The sequence below is a fragment of the Trachurus japonicus genome, chromosome 17 (genome assembly GCF_045865225.1).
Source record: "Trachurus japonicus isolate A0001 chromosome 17, Traja_1.0".
In the NCBI taxonomy this organism is placed as follows: Eukaryota; Metazoa; Chordata; class Actinopteri; order Carangiformes; family Carangidae; genus Trachurus; species Trachurus japonicus.
The window spans coordinates 19,163,678-19,189,003 of NC_140923.1; the positions used below are offsets into that span (position 1 = coordinate 19,163,678).

General features: G+C 39.8%; 1 protein-coding gene across 1 annotated transcript in view; it reads right to left on the minus strand.

The window, feature by feature from the left end:
* The window catches only part of eif2b3 (eukaryotic translation initiation factor 2B, subunit 3 gamma), a 36,841-nt gene extending 12,407 nt beyond the window's left edge, over window positions 1-24,434 (minus strand). The window contains exons 1-8 of the mRNA XM_085803686.1: window positions 24,105-24,434; window positions 21,423-21,588; window positions 18,345-18,505; window positions 10,318-10,477; window positions 10,026-10,137; window positions 4,272-4,361; window positions 910-1,046; window positions 514-704 (exon numbers count right to left, since the gene is read on the minus strand). Of these exons, the coding sequence (XP_085659812.1) occupies window positions 514-704; window positions 910-1,046; window positions 4,272-4,361; window positions 10,026-10,137; window positions 10,318-10,477; window positions 18,345-18,505; window positions 21,423-21,570 (999 nt within the window). The 5' untranslated portion in view covers window positions 21,571-21,588; window positions 24,105-24,434. The remainder of the gene's footprint in view (window positions 1-513; window positions 705-909; window positions 1,047-4,271; window positions 4,362-10,025; window positions 10,138-10,317; window positions 10,478-18,344; window positions 18,506-21,422; window positions 21,589-24,104) is intronic.
* Window positions 24,435-25,326: the final 892 nt, after the last annotated feature.

Below are 25,326 nucleotides of genomic sequence, written 5' to 3' on the forward strand. Positions count from 1 at the left end.
TTCCGGATCAAAATTGCATGGAACATGAAACGAGAAAGGCTCGTTATCTGTTTTTTTCCATTATTCATTTGAGCATTAAATCGAAAACTGAAAAAACGAGTCGTTATCTGTTTTTCATTTTAGTTTTGGAAACGAATACTGAGAAAATGAGTTATTATTTAACTAATGCCTCTGATGCAGATCGGCCATCAGGCCAGGTATATATAACTTTAATATTAAAGGAGAAAAACAGGAGCAGTTGTAGCAGTTTCGTTTGATTTATTTATAGTTTTGTTTATTGTGCATTATGAAAATGGTGAAAACTACAGAAAAGGAGATGGATACAGCATTTCAGGAGATACTGCAATAAAAATTACAGCATATAGTAGATGAGCTTTTAGCAAATCCAAAATCTATAGCGTACGTATTTGAATATAAAGATGGCACTCAGATGTCCTTTCAGATATGTTGGTGGCATTGCTCACATTTGTATTAAACACACACCTCGACGGAGCTGGATAATGTCTGACTCACCAGTCGGTTTGCCTCTATGAAAGCAGCTAGAGTGTTGACGCGGTAGCACAGGCCCTGGTCCATAATGTGAACGTAGCAGCGCAGCTTTCCTCCGTGGTAAGCCTCGCTCATGTCACCGTGATGGTCGTTCCAACAGGAGCGCTCCTGAGCCAGCTGGAGGAGAGGCTCGTCCCGTGATGAGATGAGGAGCTCTGGACATTAAAGAGAGACGGGACGAGAAGTGGAGAAGGCAGAGGTAAGTAGTTAAAATGCTGTTTTGGGGAGAAATTTGCAGGCGGTGGTGTGGGCAAAGTTGTCCTTTATTGTCAACTAGTTATTGTCAGTACTTATTTAAAGTGAAGTCTAAGGTTGCAGTGTTGTTGTATGTAGCTGTGATGTGTCACTGCAAACACTGACCATGATTTGTGGAGCCGTCATTGTTCTTCTGGTTCTGATCCTCCACGTCGTCTTTGACTTTCTGGCTGTTGGTTGTTTTGGAAAACTGCTTCCGCACCAAATACGGTACCAACTCGCCACGGATCGACGAGATGGACCTGCAATAAAGGAAAAAGGAAAGATGTAACGGGTGCTAAACACGCTCCCAAAGTGTGAAGCATCCCATAAAGTCATAAATATCACAGAGAACTGAATGTGTTTACTTTAGATAATGACTTCCTTATCATCAGCAGATGGAGGAAGGCCAAGTATGAATGAAATATTACGAGAGAAAATAGGTCATAAATAAATCATTGGGCGTTGTGCATCTGAAACATAGATGATTCATGCATTTACTGTGACCTCGAATCGACTTGAATCAAAATGTGAGTCAAACAGTTAGTGTATGCAGCTCCTCCTCAACTTGTAATGTCCTTGACGAGTGCTTGGCTACTGTATCGTACTTTTTTTTTTTTCAGCGAGGAAATGGATGAGGTCGTGCCAAAAAATGGAAACTGAATAAATAGATTTATTCATTTCATATTGCCCTGCAGTTCAAGATCACCCACCACTTCATGTCGCATTACACAGTTGCGCCACTGTGTCGGTACTGCAGTTCATTTACAAAGCGGTATGATTAATGATTAATTGGCACTGAGAGTTCATCCAGACATCAGCATATTTAACAGAGCATCAACATCATCAATACACCCTGGATATCGTGCAGTAATAGCAAACAGGAAGTTAAAGAATTCACCATTATTATCCAGTAGATGGTTGATAAATGTGGTGGATAAAAGAATAGAGTTTCTGCCATTGTCCAAGGGGAAACAGTCACACATCAGTGCTGCGTGATGACCATTAAAACGAAAGCAGAAGCTGTGTCTGTGTAAACCTGGAGGTAATTTCCCCATCTTCATTTCTTTTTCCTCTTCTTCGCACTATGCTGAGCTCACTGCTCCTCTCCACCCCCCCTCCACCCCCACCACCACCACCACCATCCACCCCCTCCACTTGTCCTCTCTTACTTTCCTTTAAAAGGGAGATTAGAATTTCCATGTGAATGACAGGAAAAAAACAACAGTTACTCTGTCCATTTCTCTCCTCCGGCAAAAGACAGAGAGAGTGCGGAGGAGAAAGGAAGAGAGACAGAGAGGAGCTGTGAAAGAAAATCCAAGAGAAAGAGCTGAAGAAAGAAATCATCTAACAAGGGAGATGATATATGCTAGCGGCGAAGGGTGTGCTAGTGATGTAATGATGGAAGATTTATATCTACATCTCTATAGCGATTCAAGTGTGCGCTTCGTCTTAACCGAACAGAAGAGGTGGAGTGATGGAGTATAGTTGTGGGATCTGCGTTTGCTTGCTTGTCTCTGATTTATTTATATGTGAGCTAAAACTAGTACAGTAAGGACACATTTGAAACGGCTGTTATTAAACCCACTTCTCAAAGGGAGCCTTTCCAAAACAGTTCAGCATCTCATCGCCTCCCTGTTTTGAGTGCAGCTGGATCCACGCTTGCTGTTATCAAACATGATGGGACATTTTTTATCAGCGGGTTATTTTAAAATGTGCATTAATGTAATGTTAAAGCAGAAGTAAGCGATCCGGTTGTTTTGGCTAACTTCCTGTCAGCCGATGGAGTTAGCGGTCCCCGCCCTCGTCCCTACGTCACCACATGCACGCGCATCCCTTGGCTGCACACACAGAGAGGACCGCCCCTTTATGCTGTTCTCTCTCCTCATTGGATAAAGGTTGTAGGATACAAGGAAAGTTTTCTCCTCGGCTTACAGCAGAGCAGAGTGACTGACAGACCCATGTTTCAGACCAAACACTCTATCACACTGTCGTTTCTTTTCTTTTTTTTTTTTTTGGCCAGTGGGAAAGGGGTATATGTAAGTGATTGCCGTCAGAAGATATAACTATTTAAGACTTATATTAACACAAACATTCCGCTTACTTTTGTAAAGGTGACACTTCTGGTTGTGAAAGTTTACATTTTTAAAATATTTTCAGGCAACTCTGTACTTAACATGGCAGTGTCACAATTTTACAGACACTAGAATTACCGCTTCACAGTCCTAAGCCTCCACCACTCAGACTACATTCACGTCACATCCCTGTTTTATGTACACATTAAGTATTGTCTGCCAACCAGTTTTCCCATTAAGCTGGCCTGCTCTCCCTGCTTTTCCTGTACATGGTCCAGCCTGCCCACCAGAAGCTGCCTTCATCAGCTCTTGTTTACTAAACAATTCAATTTCTATGTTTTCCCATTTTCCATGTTGTAAACATTTTTTTTTGTCTATATACAACATCTATTGCACATCTGCCCGTCCTGGGTGAGGGATCCCTCCTCTGTTGCTCACCCTGAGGTATCTCCTGTTTTTTCCCTGCTAAGGGTTTTCTTGGGAGTTTTTCTTCAGTGGATGTGAGGGTCTAAGGGCAGAAGACATTGTTATGATGCCATGTAAAGCCCTTTGAGACAAACTGTTTGTAAAAATGGGCTATACAAATAAACTCCCCTCGCCTTGCCATACCAACAATGTTCTTTCTCTTATTTCTTCTGGCAATTATCAAAACACTAGTTTGTGTTGTACAATATAATGTGACCGAACAGCAGCACTGATCAATAATAACCAAATGATCATGAAAATGATCAAAAGTGTTGAGCTTTTTGTCACAAGATCTGTATATAGTATTTATAAGGGCATTGTAACATGCATATACTCCATAGTTTAGTTTTATGAAGGAAAAGATCGGCTTGTTAAACAAGAAGTAGAGACATATCTATATGAAAGTGACACCAGTGAAACTGACAGCCATATTGTGAGCTCTGTACTGTAAATTTAGACCAAATAATGAATCGACTTCGTGATTAGACCAATATCATTATGTTATCACAAGGGCAGTTCTTAGTGCAAAATATTAAATACATGCTGATAACACATAGAGCCTCTCATTTTGTCTGACTTTATCCGGCATCAGGGAGTCCGGGCGGCCACAGAGGTCTCCTCGTGACACTGCCTCGCTTCACAGGCTAGAGGGCTAACAGCCTGCCTCAGTGGCACATAGTAAAACAAATTAACACCTCGCTAGAATACCCTGCTAACAGGACCTTTCAAAGCCTTACACAACATGTTACCATGTTTAACACTTACTACAGATTAAGCAGTGAATGTGAGTTCAAGCCAACCTGACTGTGCGGCTGTGTGCGTGCACTTGAAAGGCTGTTGGTTAATAGTTCATTTGAAAAATGACATTATGACAAAAATGTATTAACAAGAAATACAATAATCTAGGTTATGATCTATTTAGCAGTTAATGATAAATGGAGAACTCACTTGTTTTCTGTGAGGAAATCCACCACTGCTTTTTTCAGACAGTAGAGGTGAGCATCCACTAAGCCTGTTTTGATGTGCATCCTGGGATGTCTGCAGGAAAAACAGAGAAAGAGACAGAGTGAAAACAATCCTTTTACAACACAGCATTAAAATAAGATTTGTGGCAATGAATTTCATCTGACACTTCACATAAAAATGGTTGCTTGATGCAATGAAAAAATATGATTTGATCAGAATATGCAATTGTGGAGTCCCACCGCACTGCATGCCATGACAAACAGCTTGACCCCGGCTGCTACTTGCTTTGATTCTTTTCATCACCTGCTGTTTTTATGTTTTATGTTTGCTTCTTGTTTGCTGAGACTCCTTCTAATTTACCTCCCCTCTGCACATAGGACAAGGAACATTTGATGAAAGCCAGACGGGGCCATAAGGCTTACATAAAAGTCAGAGAACGGTGACATCTGTCTATTGTCCTCCGTCAGCTACCGTAGATGTCACCCCACAGAGCTGGTGCCACGGGACAGGTTTATGTTGATTGTAGGTCCGCATGCAAGCAGACACACACTCACCCACCCGTGCGTTCACTCGTTCACTCATTTACTCGCACATGGACACAGGTCTGAGTTTGAACATGTGACATTTACGAAGCGAGAGCCAAAGAAAACCATTTCATCCTTCAGGGTTCAATAAACAAATCTACCCTCACCCCTTCGTCGTCTCCCTGACTACCTATCCTCCTCTTCCTCTGCCCTTTCAATCATTACATAATAAAAACTGCGGGGTGCATTGTTCCTAAAAGGACCGTACTTGTGCTTTTACATGTTTTAGCCCATTTACTACAAATCACATATATCGTCTATTACCGCCAACCATTTCTCAAAGAATGCTGTAGTGATTTAGATTTTTAAAGCTGTAAAACCTAATAGATTTGAAAAGCCTGTGTCTCATTACCGCACAACAATAACGTAACGCAAAGATTAAAAGCAGACACGAGGTCCACGGTTCAAAGTGACGCTCAGATCTGAGCAAGCTGATTTATTATTCCACATGACATGTGATTCAGATCATCAGACCTACCATGTACAATTGTTGTTGTGTTTCCTCACTTAAAAATAGATAAAATTATGTTCATTTTTCACCCATTAGCATGTTCAAGTTGTTAAGTTACAGAAAAATGAGAAAACAAGTCGTTTCTCTTCTGTTTTATACTGGTTTGGTTTCGGCGTAGTAATTAAACCTTATTTAGCAGCAGTTAAAATATAAAAACATATAGAAAATTTATTATAATTGTCTTTTTCTACTAATGCTCCTGTACAGAATTTTTTTTTCAAGAAGGAAAACTTCGACGATAAAAGTCATAAAGACACTAAATACATTGTTTACAAAGAAAGGCATCAAAATTGTGTTCCCATGGAAAATGGCAATACTCACTAATTTAATAAAACATCTGCCGTGATCCAGGATGTATACTGTACTTAGCAGTAATTAGACTGAATGAACGTGAACCATAATTTTATATGTGATGAAAAACTGTAATAAAATGTTTCTTTTACTTCCTCTATCCTTCACTCAATTCCTTCCTCTTTCATTCATTAAAAAACCTCTTTTTACAATTGTCCAGCTTTCTCCGTCAAACTCTCCCTCTCCTCACCCGGCTGCTTGGTCACACATATTTTACAACCAGATGCTGAAAGCCATAAATCAAACTGCATGTGTGTTCATCTGTGTTAAGGTATTTTACTCAAAAGCATAAAAACACATGTGCGTGCACACACAGACACGCTCTGTGGGTGTTTGTAAAATGTATTTATTCATACAACATTTCCCAGGTGTGTGCATGTGTGTGTGTGAGTGTGTGTGTGTTCGTTGGGTTAAAGTGGAATTTATGGGAACACCCAGCATGTGACATCACTGTTTGGCACCTGCAGATGGGCAGGAGAGAGAGTCAGGGATAACTGGGTTGTGACAACTTTTGTGTGTGTGTGTGCACATGCGTGTGTGAATGAAAGTGACAACAAGGAACAGGTGTCCTTAAAATTTATGGAAAAAAAGGAAAAGAGGATGTGAGGGACTCGAGGATTTTCTTTCATAACAAAAACACATGCGTAATCACTTGGTAACGTGTGGGACAATCCAGGTTTTTTGTTTGTATAGGTGTGTGTGTTGATCAATGATCATGACCTATACCTAGTAATCCAAATTTCTTCAAAGTATGGGTTGAAACTAAAAATTTTTTTTTCCATCGATTAACCTTAAAAATAATTTTTTAAATAATGAATGAACTCAAACACATTTTGTTTATTTTGAAATAAGACAAGGTAGGAGCCAATTGTCAGATATGCAGCACTGGAACAAAGGTAAGCTTGGCAATTTTGCCAGAAAACAAAGAAAGAACAGAAATAATGACACACAGTTGTACATTTGCAAAATAATTAAAAAACAAATTACAACTCTTGATCAAACTGTTCTTTTAAAGCAGGAACGTATTCCACCTGAAACCTCTCAGCTCTCTCAGGGTAGGTCTGCTGCTAGCCCTTCTGATTCAAAAACACCAAGCTCTGGCCTCATGCTACTTTATAAGTTTACACTTTCCGTGGAATCCGACTCCAACAAACATCTTGCATTTCCCAAACAAGGGTAAACATCTTGCTTTTCCTAACAGCAGCATCATGTGATTTCTGGTTGCTGCTAGTGCTGCAGAGCCCAATGTCGAGGGGAGCAGGAATTTACTGCCTCTGCAGGCAAGGATGACTCAACCCTTGGATTAATGACTGACTACTAAAGTACCACTAAAGTCCTCAGTGGGAGAGAGGAGTCACATCTCTCTCACTCTGAAACACACACAAACACACAGCATAATGTCTTATTTAGTTACAACTAAAACCCCACAGCGGACGATGACTCAGACACAGCAGAATGACTGTTAATACCCTCATTAGTCAGGTTTCCACTACAGAGCCAACGGGGCTGAATGGCTTACGACTTATTTGGGGCATTCAACTGTTGCCTCCAAAATAAAATGTGTGTGATTCCCTTAATACCGTGCTAGGCTAACAGATGCTTTCTTAATTGAGCTGACTCACATATTTGAACCTGTGCTATAAGGCTTTAGTGCACATGGTCTGGCTGGTGGAGACAGGGGTACCGACTTGAAACTGACTAGACGGCATATTCGGACAGACACATACCAACATTATGTTTACTGTGTAGTCTAGAAAATGTCAAAAGAACAATACCACGCCAACGTTTCCAGACATCAAGGTCATGCTTTCAAATTGCTGCATATCCATGTATTTCAATAAATATAAAAACATAAAAGTGAGAAAAGAAAAATCCTCTACTTTGAAAAACTGTAACCAATGTGTGTGAAATGTGATAAATGACTATTCATCAGTGGCCAAAATACTGTAGTTGACTTATCATTTTAAATGCTGAAGACAGACTGAAGAAAAACAGAAATGAAAACCAGACTGCCATGTATGCCAACACTTAGATTTTAGCTTTCAAGCCAAATTATTCAAGATGTTCGGACATTTAAAAAAAAGAATAAACCAGTAAGTAAAAGTCTTACTGGCTCCAAAAATCCAGCATAATACAGTACATAAACCACACAAACTGGACGCACAGAAGAATGAGCAGATAAATTAATGATCCTGAAAGTCTGCCTTGAGGTTCCAGTTTATATTGATTCAATTTGTTTAGTGTATTGATTTCTACATGATGGCAATTTTACAAAACATTTTTTTTTTAAACGTGTTATGTAATTAATCTAATCCAGTCCTTCTGTTGCACTTCAACTGAAGTTATTTAATGTCTGGAAGTTACAGCAAGTAGCATTTGTACTGATTGGGTTTGAGCTCCACTGTCTTGTGCCATCATTGCAAACAGCCTCCTCTTCTAATAGCTTAAAGGTCACTGCAGTTAAGATATGCTTCTGAAATATGTGATCCAAGCGTCCTCATCTGCCCTGCCTGGCTGGCTTTAGGCACGGCAGATTTATTTGTATAGCTCATTATCATACACAGAGGTCATTCAATGTGCACAACAGAAATGAAAGACACATAAAAACAGAAGTAAAAGCTTAATATGAAACAGTACGCAAGTTATAGTTTGGACAGATCTGATATCCAATGGGAGCTGGTTCCAGTTATAGCCAATAAGTAAACTCTGAATTCAATTATGTATCTTAATTTAGAAAATCCTACTGTTTATCAATGTAGTAAAATCTCTTGATCCAGAAGTTGGTCTGTGCACATGTCATTAGGTGGCTCTAGCTAATGAACCCACCTCAAAAAGGACCTGAATGGTCTTTATGCAATTCTCTCTCATGATCTGAATGATTATGATTTTCATTCAGGTTTTTAACAACAGTCAATCACTTCTCCAGGCCCTCTGACAGGTGGAGCTGTAATGTATGGAGGAAGCTCTGCTGGAGTCCTTTCACACTGTTAAAGCGATTTCCAGGTCAGACAATCTCACATGTGCAAAATGTTTTGCGCTATCACACCTCAACCATGTGGAAACCAAAAAGAAGGAGAGGGGAGAAAACATTACTACACAGTTTCATGTATTTACTAACTTTCCAGGGGAAACAGAAGTACTTTTAACTCAGATGTAATTAAATTGAACAGTCAAGAGTGGAGTGAAGAGAAGAGAAGAGAAGAGAAGAGAAGAGAAGAGAAGAGAAGAGAAGAGAAGAGAAGAGAAGAGAAGAGAAGAGAAGAGAAGAGAAGAGAAGAGAAAAGTCAGGTGCTGTCAACACATTGTTGTTATTCATCATTTGTACAAAATACGTTATTATCAAATCAATGTGTACTAGTAGGAACTTGTGTGTGTGTGTGTGTGTGTGTGTAGTGAACTTTGACTGGATGGTACTGATGTGCAAAACAGTCAAATCTTGTAAAACCTGCCTACTGGTGGCTTATAAAAAGCCAGAACTCTGGGATTTATTCTGGTTTAACCTGAGGTGATAAATGCTGTGCGTTGAGAGATCTTTATTAAAAATCTGCTTTGTGTAGTTGTGTGACATGTGTGTGTATAAAATGATCGGAGGTGATTTAAAGGTTGTAACTCTTTCAATGCGAGCTATAAATGTTTAGCTGAGGGCTCTGTGTGTTTCCATAACACTGTGACAATGTGCGAGTGTTTTCTCTCCATCAATGTCCACCTCAAGGTTGTGTTACGTGTCTGTGTGTGTTCATATAAGCATTTCTGTGTGTATGAATAAGACAGTATATACTGTATGTATGTATGTGTGTGTGTGTGTGTGTGTGTGTGTGTGTGTGTGTGTGCCTCCAGAGTTCCCTGTGCAGGGAAGCATGCAAGCAGCTGCTCTGCCCCCCCCTCTTATTGGCCAGAATTTACAGTGGCTTTGGCTCCATGAAGTATTTACGAGCTCCCAAAACACCCGCTCTCACACATACATGCATTTTAGGACTCAGAAACGAAAACCTACCTAGAGTACTCTTCCTGTAACAAAAATCCCACACACCCACCACAGAACACACAGCCTTCAAACACACCGACTCTGATTGGAAACCTAAACATCTGCTCGGCTATAAGGCTGAGAATCTACAGATGTACAGAGCATATTTATCATCAGTCAAACACAGTGCGATGAGAACGTGAAACAGACAACGCGCTGCACAGGTTCAGCGACTCATGGAGGTAACGTTAATTAGCTACGGCTAATAAAACATGCCAGGGACTGGGAAAATCGGAATTTACTATCCCTTTGTGACGCAGACTTACTTCCTCATGATGGACTTCCTGATCGATAGGCCGTCCTCCAGGTCGGCCTCGTTGGCCATGAACAGAAGCCTTTTACCGGACTGATCCACACCGACAAAGTCTCTTTGCTCAGCTGGAAAAAAAAAACAAAACATGCACACGGTGTTATAACAAAATGTGAAATTACTGACAAGTGTAACAATTTTTTCACAGCAATTTTGCTTTGCTTATAGGTGTGTGCTGACATTTTTCCAACATCTGGGTACTAGTCATAGTCAACTTTGGGGTTTCATCTCCTTTCCGTTTCTGTTACCTGTTTTTTTCTTGCCCTTCTGGCCCGGGACTGTCTCTGTGAATTCATGTGCTTTGCTCATTAACATTGCCAGTGTTGCATTGTGGGCTCTGAACAGATCGACCACCTCGTGAAGCGCCACATCTGTTATCAGGTCACAGCTCACCACCAGGATGTCCGTCTGCGGAGGGAGGAGGACAAGAGAAAGAAGGTAGAATAAGCAAGACATGACAGAAATGACCATAGCACAGTGGATCTGCTGTGGTTTGACCGGGCCAGGACGGCTCCTCCGAGGCGTTCAGAGGGAACTTTCTGCCTCATCTATTTTCGATCAAAATCTCACCACCTGTTGTGATTTCCAATGCCACCAGAACATACACACAAAAGCCCGCAAAGACACAGAAATGCATGAAAATACAGTTGGAAGGGCGAGTTGTGTTTATAAAGAGAGGTTTGCTCACTCAGGACAGACTATACATAAATACATGTGGCGACAATGCTCCACATAAACACCTCGGGACATGAGAGCTTGGACTTGGAGAGTTATTTTCAATATTCACAACAGAATTTGGCTGGATGAGACAGAGAGAATGAAAATGAAAGAATAACTGCGCTTGGTCAATTGTGAGCTCCTCCAAGTTTAGCACTGCTTGTATATAGGCCAAACCCACACACACATGGACACACACACTTGTAGATCCTGTGTTAAAGTGACTTCAGATAGTAAGTAATAAAATAATCTCATTTTTTCACAGCTTTTGATTAAGAATGTGTCTGTGTCTCCTCAGCTGATCCAATGCTGTTGTTTATAACATGTTTTATTATTCAAGGATTGAAGATTATTTGCATATCATTCTTTTCCAAATAAATGTTGCTGTATGGGGCTTCATGTAGCTCACTGGGTAGAGCAGAGGCCCCATATACAGAGCCTATCGTCCTCGCTGCAGCAGGACGCTGCATGTCATTCCCCCACTCTCTGCCTCTCTGTCCTATCGATTAAAGGCCGTAAAAAGCCTCAAAAATATACATTAAAAAAAAAGAAAATTGCTATACATCTGGTGACAACGCAGCAATCAATACAAACTAACACATGGTAATCAAAAGTTGTGACATTACAAATCCTAAAATACCTAAAAATGATAATTTTCTATATATGGAATTGCCCACCTCTGATTGGTGGAGATGTGTAGTCTTATATTAACACAATCTGTTTCAAGAATTTGTGATCAAGATCCCTAAACACTAGAACAACCTGTAAAAGTAAATGGCATTTAAAGTTTATTTGAAGTTTTGTTTATTTCAAAGTTCTGTTTATCTGTTTTGCTCCGTACTTGTAATTTTCCTTTTATTGTTTTAAGGATGACTTCAGTGTTTTGACAGTTGAAATCTCATGTGTTCACGTTTCAGGCTGCGTGTGATTATATTTACGGGACAAAAAAAAAAGAGAAAAGTCAAAATCAAAACGCCCTCTGAAATTGTTATCATCCAAATTATGCTCACATTCAGGCCTGGCTCACATTACCACCATTTAACCTGACAGAAACTGACATGATATCACATAAATAACCTTTCATCTTCTTATTTTAGCCAGAACCAGAACAACAAACTGTGCTGCTTGGTTTTGAGCACTTTGCCAAAAACAGCATTGCTCCACAGTGACACAAAGAAAACAGGACTCAAATGACTAAAGACACTGGAGCTTAAAACAAACCCTCCATCATTTGTTGAAGATGGACAGGGACAGAACACCCTCCGAGCATTGCACCCATCATCGTAAACTATTTTCAGTATTGCAGCTATGTAAAATGTAAACCAACGTAGGTTTTAAACTGAGGATCAAAAGACAGCTTGTGAATTCCTTTGATGTATCACTTTGCTCTCTCACCGACGTTTCGAGCACCAGGCCTGCATCGGCCATTTGGCCTCCACTGATGTTACACGTTTATATGTGAGTGTTTACATGTGGGTGCGCCCCCATTTGTGTGTCTGCGTGCTGTCCAGTGATGAAGGCTGTCAGCGTAAGGACTAATCCCACCATTAGCACCAGGCCGCCTTAATGACAGAGGCATATTTACCCTGTCTGTGAGACAGCAGAGAGAAGGAAGAGAACAAGTGCGTGAGGAGAAGGGCAGCAACGCAATGAAGAGTGAAGGATCCACAACTAGTGTCAAAAGAACGGAAAGAAAAGAAGAATTGAATGTGTATAAAAAAAGATAGATGGCAGACTGCAGAACAAATTGAAGAAAAGTGCATGTTGGAGTCAAATTTAGCCTGTCTTAATTCTTAATTTACAAAAACACATCAAAAATATATGATTATCACTGCAAAAACTCAAAATCTTACCAAGAATATTTGCCTTATTTCTAATCAAAATGTCATTTCTAGTCAAAACTAATCTCTTTCCACTTAAAATAAGACTCATCGTGTTTAAAGCTTGTTTTTAAACACTTTTTACTTTTTCACTTGAAATAAATAGAAAAATCTGACAGTGGATCAAGTTTTTCTTTCTTATTACAAGCACAAAAATCTTGCTTTGGCTGGCAGATCTTCTACTTAATTCAATTGAAAATTAGTTTGAAACAAGTGAAAACTGTCTAAAAACAAGTTAATTTTTAGGTGATTATTTTAAGTGGAAAGAGATTAGTTAGACTAAAATTGAGACATTTTGACAAGAAAGAAGACAAATATTCTTGGAAAGATTTTGAATTTTTGCAATGTAGGTATAGTACATGTGGGCACATGAAACTTAGGATGGTCCAGAAGACACAGCAGGCATTTTAACAGCTGAACAGATGATGATCAAAATTAGAAACTGACAAGACTCAGTCCGCTGTAGCACTGTTTTAGTATTGTTATATATTATTTGTATTTTGTAGTATAATGTGATTGTGAGTTCTCTCTCTCTCTCTCTGTGTGACAAGGGGGGTGATATCTTTGGGGTCAAGGGTCATGCAGTTGACCTCGAGGTAACTCTTGAGTATAACCTGATCTGGACCTGGCGACAGGAAGCTGCCACGGCCGAGCTGGAGGTGTCTGCAGGAGATCTACCCACACTGAGACCTTTCAGCTCTCTTCTCCCTCATCACACACACACACACACACACACACACACACACACACACACACACACACACACACACACACACACACAGACAAGCTCGCACACATTTTCAGCAGCAGAGCACACAACCAGGCATGCGCGCATGCACACACACACACACACACACACACACACACACACACACACACAACCATGCGCCTGCACAATTCCCACACACAGGCGACAGCAGAGTGGAGTCAGCTGGAGAGACAGAGACACTTTGGCCTTTCAACAGCCAGGATCTCTGGACAGGTCAGGACCACACACACTGATACACACACACACACACAAACTTGTCCCAGTGGTAACTGACTTCACTCCAAAACTAGTGCTTATACGATCTTGGCCAACTTTAAGGATACGGTCACACTATCTTTGTATGTATTTTTCTGCTTTCCTGATGAAGGCCTTTTACCATCTTGAAATAATGTGCACACACTGATTAGACCGTGTGTGGGACACTTCAGAACATGGTTGTTGTGGTTTGTTTAAATCATAGTAATTATATTTGAGTGCATAAGAACTTTATTTTCAGAAGTTACTTTTGTGGGTGTTTTCTGCCTTTATTTTAATAGCAAAAGATGAGAGAGAGAGACAGGGAATTCAGATAGATAGAGAGACAGAGTTGGGATGCAACACAGGGGCATAGGTTGGACTCAAACCCTGTCTGCTGTGGTTAAAACCTTTATGATGCACATCATACCAGGTGAAAAACTCCAGAAAGACTCTAATAAAATACCATGTATCATTTTCCTTCCACGTTATGATGCACTACTTTGTGTCGGTCTATTGTAATGTGACAAAATGTGGAAAAGTTCAAGGGGTATGAATATTTTTGCAAGGCACTGTAAATAATGGCTGATACCACAAATTTACTAAAAAGATGTAGAGTCTAAAGTTTTATCCAGCTTTAATTTTTTTCTGCCAGGCTTTTGGGTCAGTCCCATTACATATCACTGACTTCTTTACAGTGATACACTATGCTTTTGGAAAGCATTCAGACCTTTTCACTTTTTTCACATTTTGTAATTTCTTGATCATCTTCGAGAAGGTTCCACACCTAGATCGTAGCAAATCCAATCGCTCCTGTTCTGGAAAGGCAAATACGCCTAAAAGCCAACAATGCGTATAAGTGCAAAGACCAAAGGAGCAGCCTGCAGAACTCAGAGGGAGGATTGTGTTGATGCACACATCTGGCTGCATCACACTGAGGGCACAGTTGTAAGGACAGAGAGACTGGACTCAGGGCCTCAGGCTGCAGGACAACTCTGTGAATGACCCTGTGTGGTCCAGCCAGAGCCCTGACTTGAACATATTAAAAAAAAACTCTGGAGACCTGGAAGTAACTGTCCACAGTCTCACAAGCTCACTACATCATACCTATGATGACTCAGAGCTTTAACTGCTTCTACTATCAGAGATCTGAACACATCTGTCACTGCCACTGTCATATTTCAGTTGTCCCTTATAAAAACATACATTTATTTATATGAAAATAACAAAAAACAGTCCTTTGTCAGCATGGATCGTTAAGTGTGGACTGATGAGGAAAATCACAAATTTAAATCATTTTTGCAACATAACAAAATGTAGAAATAATGACAGGGTCTGAATATTTTCTGAATTCACTGTGAAACAATGGCCTGCAAAACAGCCAGAGAACTGAAAATCAGCATGTTAATATGTGAGCTGAACTGCCATAGAAAATACTAAATTACTCGTGGCTGTTGATTATGAGAGAGAATATGTTCTGTGTATTGTTGTGTACAGCTGCTAGTGAATATACCTGTCGTTACACATTATTTTCTTGATTAACTGATTCAATGTTTAATCAGCAAGACGTCAGAATATGGCAAAAGATTCAAGGTAGCATTTTCAAGCCAAAGGTGATGTCTTCAAACTGCTCAAAAACCCAAAGATCATCAGTTTATAATCACATCAGACAAAGAAAAGCAGCTGGAAGCTCAAAGCCTTCTTCTTCAGAATGGACTTAATGCTAATGTGATTAATAAAACCGTTGCAGATCCATTTTCTAAACAACATATCAATCAGCTATTGCCCCACCTTCAAGGTTTGATAGTTCCAAAAAAAAAAAAATGTATGAGTGACTTGGCTGTCTGACAGTCTGCAGCAAGGCTGATGAATTACAGACGCCTTGACTGGTTTGTTCACCAGACAGAAAAAGTCATCAAACACTGTGTCACGTCACTGGGGGCTTAAAAAAAGCCTTAAGGGCCAGTTTCAACACGGACGGTGCCCAAACCTTGTCCTGGCTTAACATAGTCTTCTTTAAAATATGAACTTTTGTATAAGGAAAAATAGATGGTGAAAAGAAGAATCACAAAGAAATTAAGTCTCATCTAAGTATGTTTGCTGTGTCCCTCTTACGAAAACCCTTGGCTGCATCTCTCACTTTTTCCTCTCTCTTCACCTTTTGTTGTGCGGCTTATAAGCTGACTAACACATGTAGACCAAAGGTGAACCTTTGAATCTGCAACTCCAATGTATATGTAGTTCTTTCAGTCTGAGTACACTCATTCTGCCAGGTGATTAAACCTGAATGATAATACAACTGTCAGAGGGGCTTTAGGCACACAAAGCAAAAAAAAGAGCCGGTAAAGTACTCCTTTCACTGGTTTGGCTTATTGTGAAAGACATGAGCAATAACCAGGTATATCCGTCCACTTTTGTGTAACATCACTGTTTGAAGAGTGAACAAAATAAAATATGCTGCCCGTAATCTCTCTTTTCAATAATCAAGAGGAATGACCTAGTCTGCTCACCCAGGAGTCTGCGCTGATTCCTGTAAGCATTTTGTTTGATGGGATACACCAAATCCCCTCATGGGAGGGTGTTTTTGTGAAGAGATGAGTGATTTGTGTATGTGTGTGTGTGTGTGTGTGTATCTATACTGTACTCATGCAGCAGTCTGACAGTTTGGATGATCTCTGTGCTGGGATTTGGCAGGCCATGGCTACGGTCCTTCACTCATCACCCTCCAGTGTGTGAGTGTGTGTAACTCAATGCGTGTAATCTAGCTGGCTGCTCAAAGGATTAGGACCTCGACTATTCTCAACGGGAGCATGCTGGAGCTAGTCCTGTTTAAGTGCGTTTGGGTTACAGCGATACTGTGCGTCTATCAAAGAGCTCTTGAAGGAAGACAATAATCAGAATCTGTACAGACCCATTCAAAACGCTAGAAGAAAAAAAAAAAACATTAAACTCACTTGTCACAACAAATTTGGTATTTTGAGGCTTTGATAAATCCAATATTAAAAAAGCAAAGCCGACTGATTTCTGCTGCGTAATGAGCTGCAGTGGCAGGACACTTTTGTCTTCAAATGCATGTTTGATGTGGTTTGCTCTAGATAGACGAGGTATCTGGGAGCACATTTCTGTCATGTTTGAGGGCAGACTGACGGGAGGAAGAACGAATAGGAATTTTTGCACAATTTTTTATTTTTTTTAAGTATATTTTTGGGGCTTTTTTGCCTTCAATGGAAGAGAGAGACAGAAAATGGGGAGGCAGAGAGTGGGGGAATGACATGCAGGAAAGGGCCGCTCAATGTGGGATTCGGACCGGGGCGGCCTGCAGTGAGGATTGTAGCCTCAACACATACACTAATTTTTCAATTCATGGCTTCACGGTGTAACTTGAGTGGATATTTGAATAGAAACAGATTCTCAATTATAGTTTAAGCTGCATGAGTTAGTTTTGTATGATAGAATAAAACAACAAATTTTTTTCATTATTTATCTTGCCTGCTGCTTACCTAAGTGTCATGTTGCAATATAGTAAATCCTTATCGTATGTGGGAACACTACACTACCCTACCTGAAAATACAGTACTCCTTCAAACTGAGTGACTCATATCGAGCTAATTTTCCCAAGAGCTGATTAAATGGCAAGTGCATCCAAAAGCTTACCTTCATTTAACATTTGGCAATTTTGAACAGATTTTTTACTCTCCATCGCGTCACAGTTGTGTGTAATTCTCTTTTTTGTTTCCTCAGTACGGTGTATTTCACATACGCTACTATGACACACTACCACCAATTAATTCACAATTATAGAGTTACTCTGAAATCAACATCCACCCGACCTTGTAGGACATAATAATTGCCTGGTATAAAATGCAGCGCTCACTAGCACCAAGCCAACTATGTGACAATCACTGATAGCCAAACAATAAACAAGAGCAATTGCTTTAGAAATACATCATCAGCTCTAAATTACACGGAGCCTCATAAATACAGGTTTTCATGGTCACAGGAGGCCGGTCGGAGCCATGGCATATACACAGGGACGACATATACCCTAACATACCCAAATACAAATGTTGCACAGATGTGCATGACTACAGGATGAGAATAAATGGTGCACTGGGTGAACTGGCAGCACAGGGAGTTGGAGCCTTAACCATGACCTCATCTGTTTAGAGAGAATCGGATGAAGGAAGGAATGGGGGGTGGGGGTCATGGATACCTTGTCAGGCAGCATGTGTAAATGTGTGCGTCTGTGCCTGTTTGTGTGTATTTTAAAAAGGTGAAATGGAGCACTTCAGCAGACCTGGCCATCCAGGGGAGGGGGAGGCATGGATCAGTGGACACGACGCCCACCTCCATCTCCCCCACAAGTGGGCTGCAGTCACAGATCAGTTATGTCACACAGTATTTCCTTCATATGGACTCATATGAGTTATTTTAAGGAAAACCAGTGTGGGATTTCACTGTCCAAAAGACCTATTTACCCCCAGCTTTTTGTTTGTGCAGTGGGACACAGAGAATTAAACAATTTCTTTTATGTAATTAACATATATCTATCCTCTATTTATCCTTTAAGAAAACACTAACACCTAACTGTTTAACTGCCTTTTTAAATTGCATGCATAGCAGGTTTACAGCATCTGAAACTACATAATGTGTAAAATTCAAGAACGCCACACACCTTGATCTTCTGCTGGATGTGTCTGAGAGCGTCTGCGGTGCCCATGTCTCCATCTTCCTGGATGCAAACCACGTCCAATTTCATCTTAATAGGTTCCAGCTTCATTTTAGGGTCTGTGCTCATCATTTTATGGACTTCTTTGGTGGTGATCACTATCACCTCTGTAAACAAAGGTCAATAGTGTAAAGCAATGTGAAACAGATAACAAACACACATTGTTACAATGGTTTTCAAATTTGATATAGTAAAAAATCATCTAGGGAAATTCATATTTCATCTAAACACTTTGCCCTGTATCATTTAGTAATGAAAAGGATAATCTGGACCTGCTTGATGAACCCAAATCTAGACTCTTCCCTTCATAAGGCTGTTAACACCGTATACAAAGGTGCCCAACAGAAGAGAGACTTTGTCCTCATTAGATATTTGACGATCTTAATCTAGCTCACAACACTGTTCTGCTTTTTAATAAAGTTGACCATAACATTACTAGACCACTTTATGAATTTGAAACATTGCAAAGTCCGTCTGGTTTAATTAGCCTTGTCTGCATAAAATGTTTTCTACCAGGCATTTATTCACTCTAGCTGTGTCAGCCCAGTAAAACCAAATTGCAGGGCTCTGGCTAGCTGGCTGCACACAGTAAACGACTGGCCACACAGGATGATTATGTATAGAAAGCGAGTTTTATTTAGGCTAGTGTGGACCTACAGGATTTTTATAATGAACAGCCCTGTTTACTGGCAAGAACAGCATACTACAACAAATCCCTTTATAAGCCTGGAGTTTCTGGACCCACTGCTGTCTGCAGTGCAAGAGGCAAAAATCTGGACTGTAAATCTAGACAGGAAATGCACACCTGACAATGGCTGATGATCTGCTGACAAGCTGGTGAAAGTACAGCTAGAAAAAGCAGCACAGTTGTAAATTTAATAGGTTTTAACACAGTGAAAAGGAGCAACTTAATGTTGCTGGAGGCAATCTGCCAGCGTGCTGACTATGCAATCACTAGGATACAGGCTAAATTGAGACTAAAATAAGTAAATGTTGAAATAAGAATAAGATAAAGTTGGTCTAATTCATAATTAACAGTTTTGGTAATATGTGTACTACACTAACTGCTTCCTTTTTATATCCGTCTATTCATAACAATTGATGCACTTAACATATGTTAAATCCCATAATTTTAAGTCTGCATTTTGTTGTATCTTTTTAGTACAACAGGAGGAGCTGAGCAGCAACTGCTTGTTTCAAACGTGCACAGGCAAGTTGAGGAACTGAACTGTGACGCATCCATGAGAAGAGATGTTATCTGCAGTATGGTTGTCCATGTTGTCTATATCACTAACATTCGAAAAAAAAAAAAAAGTATGTTTGAGTGGAGATGATCTCTTCTTCTCCTCTTTCCACAACAATGAGAAAACAAAGTTTGCACACTCTTTGTTCCAGGTTTTCCACGTGGGCCACATAAACTCACACACAAAGTACTGGCTGTGTTTTTACTTCTTTACATTTTATGTGGAAACTAACCAAGAATGCCAGTGTACTTCTCTCACACTTTCCACCCCTGCCACTTAAACACAGGTCATTTCATGCAAACTCACCAAGAATTCACAACAGTTCACATTTCACATCATGATTTTCTTGAAAAAAAAAAAGGAAAAGAAAAAAATCTTGTAAAAACTTCTATGAAATTCAGGAGACCTTGCAAAATCGTACAGTTGTATCCAAATACCTTTTGCGCATATTTGAAGTTTCCCCCTCACAACTAAATTTCATCATTTTTGTGTATTCAAAGCCTCACCTGTTGCTGATTTTTCACTGGACTTGGTTGAAATTTGTATTGAACATCCAAGAAACCCTTCAGATAATTTGCAACACGTGTTCATGTAAATGGGGACTGGTGAATGTCTTTTTTAAAATTTCCTAAAAGGGACAACGAGGGGTTTGTATTTGGTTATAAAAAAGCCTCACATTAATGTGGATGAATCATTAACACTTAATGGCTCCATTTTCGATAAAAATATCGTTTTGTCTCTATCGTTATTTTGTTATTATTATTAATGGTGGAAATGCTTGGCGAGCCGACCAGCGTTTCCTTACTTTCGGTTTCGCGGACGCTGCCCGGCGGGTCATGAGAATAACGCCGCCGAATCGCCGTTTATGGTCGGAACTACGACGGTATCTGATCGTCTTCCAACTTCTGACTGTCATTGTTGATGAATGAAAACATTCTTGGCAAGACGTCCGTCTTGCGCCGGTCCAAGAATTTCACCGTGCACGTGGAGGCTCATGGTAAATATAGTATGAAAACACTTTGCTTTCCAAAACTCCTCGTTGTCCCTTTAAAACGTCTTTCATGGAAAATTGGGAGTAATCATTGCAGATAGATGAAATTGATTTCCAAAGATATTATTTTAGTCTTAATTTTATTGTCTCTTGACACGACTAGTCATTTGTAAGACAGTGACTTCAGGGTCTTATTTTGACATCTCTTTTTTTGAAGTATATTTTGGGGGCTTTTTGCCTTTAATTGATAGGAAATAGTTGAGAGAGACAGGAAATGGGGACGCAGAGAGAGGGGGAATGACATGCAGCAAAGGGCCACCAGATCTCTGGATTCAAACCGGGGCCGGCTACAGTCCTGCAATGAGAGCTGTAGCCTCTTCATATGGGGCGCATGCTCAACCCACTGAGCTATACAGCACCCCATTATTTTTACATCGGATCCTATAGGGAATTATACCTCTCCTTTCATGGACAGTGGATGGAATTACCGGTAGTATTTAGTAAAAGTAATTGCATGAGGTTGTTTAAAATGTCTCATCCTGAAGAGTACAAAAGGATAATGGGAGAGTGAGGTTGATGCTAATCAAGACAACAGCGCAAATGTGTGTACTGTTCAGAGAGGAAGTTCAATTGGGCAGCATAAATCAAATCAAAACGTCCAATGTAGATGTGTAACTCCAGTGTGCTGTCTTTTTCATATATACAGTAATTACACTCTTTTGCTGAGCGCAATGTTTCATAAAGTCACTGTTAGACATCACGTGAAACCAGATCAAATCCAGCTCTCACCTTCAAAACCAACTCTCTCCAGCAGGTTCAGTGGATACCACATGAGGGGCTTGTTACCGACAGGCAGCATAGGTTTGGGGGTGTTGTATGTCAGATCAGTCATACGAGAACCCCCACCAGCCGCCATCAGCACCGCCTGGAGCTCCATGATATCTGCTGGGAACGGCTGAGAGAGCAGGACAAACTAGTTATATTCAGGAGTGAGGACAGGACCTGTAAAGAAACATGAGGTTACATTAACTGTATATGTAGTGCATAATTATCTGACATTGAGTGGACCTGAAAGATCTGTAGCGTGGAAGCTCTAAGGACAACAGAGGTAAACATTACTGGATATAAATAACTTGGAAAACCCTCAGTTTTAGTGACGCTCAATTATAAAATGTGTGTGCATTTTACTATCCTGTGCTGAAAACAGAATTAAAAAAATTCTAGCCTGGTGCTGAGATGAACAATGAAACATGTCCTGCTCATTCTCTCTGTTCATTCTGGCCATTTAAAGATCCTTTTGTCATTTGCTTTCAGTAAATGACTGCTGACAATGTCTGCTTTTGTAAGGCTCTGCTATACAATTTAGACTAATCAGGTGGCCATCTTCCATCTTTCTTTTTTTTTTTTTTTTAATACTTTATTGCAAGGTTTCTCACCTTCACAAACATAGCCATAATCATTTCATTTTCTTAATTGTACCTTGCATTTTTTTTTTCAAGTATATATTCCAAAGTAAATAACAAACAATAAAATAAACAAACAATAAGATAAACAAACATATATGCAAACTGATGCTTCCCAAATGAGGATCACAAAAATAGAAAACAAACAAACAAACAAACAAAAAAAGATAAATCAGTAAGTTAATAATAATATAGTAGAATAAACTAACATCAACCAATGAGAAAATAAGCGGTGGTGCATGTGTGCGTGTTCATGTGTCTGTGTGTGTGCATGCATGTGAGCATCAGTGTTGGGGTGGGGACCATTTAGTTCATCTCCTTAATTTGATTGAATATTTCCACTGTTTTTATCAGCCTTTCTTTACAGTATAACTTATTCCAAATATGTATTTGTTCCCTATTTATAAAAGTTAATCTTTCCATCTCTAGACATTGTTCCGTTGTTGCTACCCATGCTCTTAATTTTGGTGTATTTGATTGTTTCCATGCTTTGGTCACCTGCTTCATGGCAGTTACTCTTAATATATTGAAAAATAAATGTCCTTTGGTCTTATCTTTCCTTTTAAATAAATACCTAACCAATGATGTACCTGCAAAGGCTCTTTAAGCTCAAAAATATACTTCAGGCTTTCCTTAACTCCTTCCCAGTATGTTGTTAATACTGGGCATGTAAAAAACATATGCATATAATTCACCTCCTGTTCTCCACATCTTCGCCAACATCCATTATCTAATCCGGGGAAACATTTCTTGAGATTTGCAGGTGTGATAAAGAATCTCATACTCACTTTCCATGAAAACTCCCTCCAGTATTTGGATTGTGAGATTCTGAAATTTTCACCTAATATTCTTCTCCACTCTTCTGTTGTTATGTTAATTTTTAAATCCTTTTCCCACTTCTCTTTTATGTTACTCTCTACCTCGTTATACTTTTGCAAAATCTTATAAATTTTTGACAAATTTCCTTTATTTGTATTCCTATTTTGCGTCATATATTTAATCAGTTCATGCTCTGATGTCCCCTCATCTAGAAATCTACTCGCGTAGCTTCTGACCTGCAGGTACTTAAAGAAGTGTTTCGATTCTAATTCATATTTGCTAGATATAATATCATATGAATTTATTGTGTAGTTTGTAATTAACTGTGAATATTTTATCAGTCCCTTTTTAGCCCAACCTTCCAATCTTCCATCTTTCTTGAAGTCTCTTTTGTCCCATAAACAGACACTAGAGGACAACCACTCACTTTGCTTGTGACAACCTAACCATCACTTAGCTAACCATCAGATAAACTTTGAATTAAGTGCAGCTTCTGTCCCCTTTAATTTTTATTGACAGCACACACAGGGACTGAATCATTCAATGGCCAATTTAAACAGAAGATTTGTAAGACAGTGATGTTTATATTAGCTCCTGACTAAACTTACTTTAAATAGTGAACCTATCTCAAAAGTGTAAACATTTGAAGTATTTTGATTGATTTGGTTATACATGCAATATTATATCAATAAATATCCCACTGACTGTTGCTATTGACATCTCAAATGTAGCACCGTTGTTTCCCCTTAACCGTCTAATGGGAGTTAATTATACTAAATACACTTGTACGAGTGATACACCTTTAAAAGTATATGAACCTCATGTGCGTTTCACTGATGCGGTCTACAGTGTCAACACAGCATGTGCTTTGGACACACAGAGCTGCTGTAAAGTAACACGGTGTTGCTTGCTGCATGTTGTGCTCTCTGACACTGAGCAAGTCTCAAAGGGAAAACGGGAAAACGAGCTCATTTTTGCACACGAAGCACGAGTCTGTGAGCATTTCTCTCTATGCTGAAGTTTTGGCATGTCATGCACTCAGTAACGACTAGCAGCAGCAGCATATGGTCGAGGAGGCTCAGTCACTCACTCACTGCTAACAGATCAGCCCCCAAAACATGGCATCGATACTGACATGAACAGATCACGTTGAATTAATGAATGGTGGTAAAAGGCAGTGTGATTGTACCTGTCAGAGTCTCCCTGGTCCCTGTTGAAGTGCTGCCACTGGAGACGACAGCGGTGGTCGAGTCAGGTCGACGCATGTAACTTTAGTTGCTGTCACTGTTGTTAGCACTTTGCTAACGAGAAAAGCGGAGTCGGTGAATGAAACCGCGGCGTCAGAAACAGCTCGACAGCAGCCGGACACGTCCCTTTGGAAAGCAAACACCCACTGAGAGAAGCGGTCGTGACAGGAGTTATATTACTTTCCGAACTGTTTGACAGAAGCTTGTGTGCAAGATGCTAACAGCTAGCATCGTATGATGACACCTGTGTGCTTTCAGTGAAATAGGTCCGTGCGGGAAACTCAACTACTTCCTCCGCAACATGGTTCCTACGGCGGAGAAGCGAGGGGAGGAGGGAGGAGAGAGGAGAGCTACAGGTCAGTGAATGGAAATATCAACATGATTACTTGCATTTTTGAAGTTTAATACGAAGTAATCCACCGTAATAGTAATGTACACAACAGAAAAAAGAGAAGAAACACACACACAACAAAGACGACTTAAAGTTGTTGCAAGTGTTTATGTAGGCCTAGCTAGCAAGTCCACAAAGTGCTCCATGGTGAAATGTAGTTGAAATGGGGACTATATGGAAAAAGAAAAACCCAATAGAAAATAAAAATACAGCTTTATTTTTGAGTGTTTGAAATAGGCCTACGTTTTGTAAAAATTCTGTTTTGTCAGAGCCATCTTGAAGCACTTACTCAGGAGTCCCTAAAATGAGGTAATAGCCTAGCCTTAATGTATTTATTTTCATGTTGACCAGGGAAGAAAAAGAAACAAAACAGAAAACTCCACTTTACTCGTCATTCCAGCTGACAAAAAGTTTAATAAATGTGTTACAGTATGTTGTATTCAAGTACCTTGCTGACACTAATGCATTAAACAAACCTCATAAATCCACCAACCCAGTGACAACTGGGCTGGTGCTGGCTATAATTATAATAATTATGGCTATCATTGTCATCATTACCATACACCAGTTATTATATGGAAGACTCACCATCAGATGAAACATGAGCATTTGAGAGGCTGATGATGTTAGAGATTAAAAATAATTCCCCCTGTTAGACAAAGCTCAAACTCTTTGCTTAGAGGATATACTGTAAAGGACACTATAGACTTTTAAGAGTGAAAAATATGCAACAAATCAGGTATTTAACCATTTGTGTGGCTGTCTGACACACA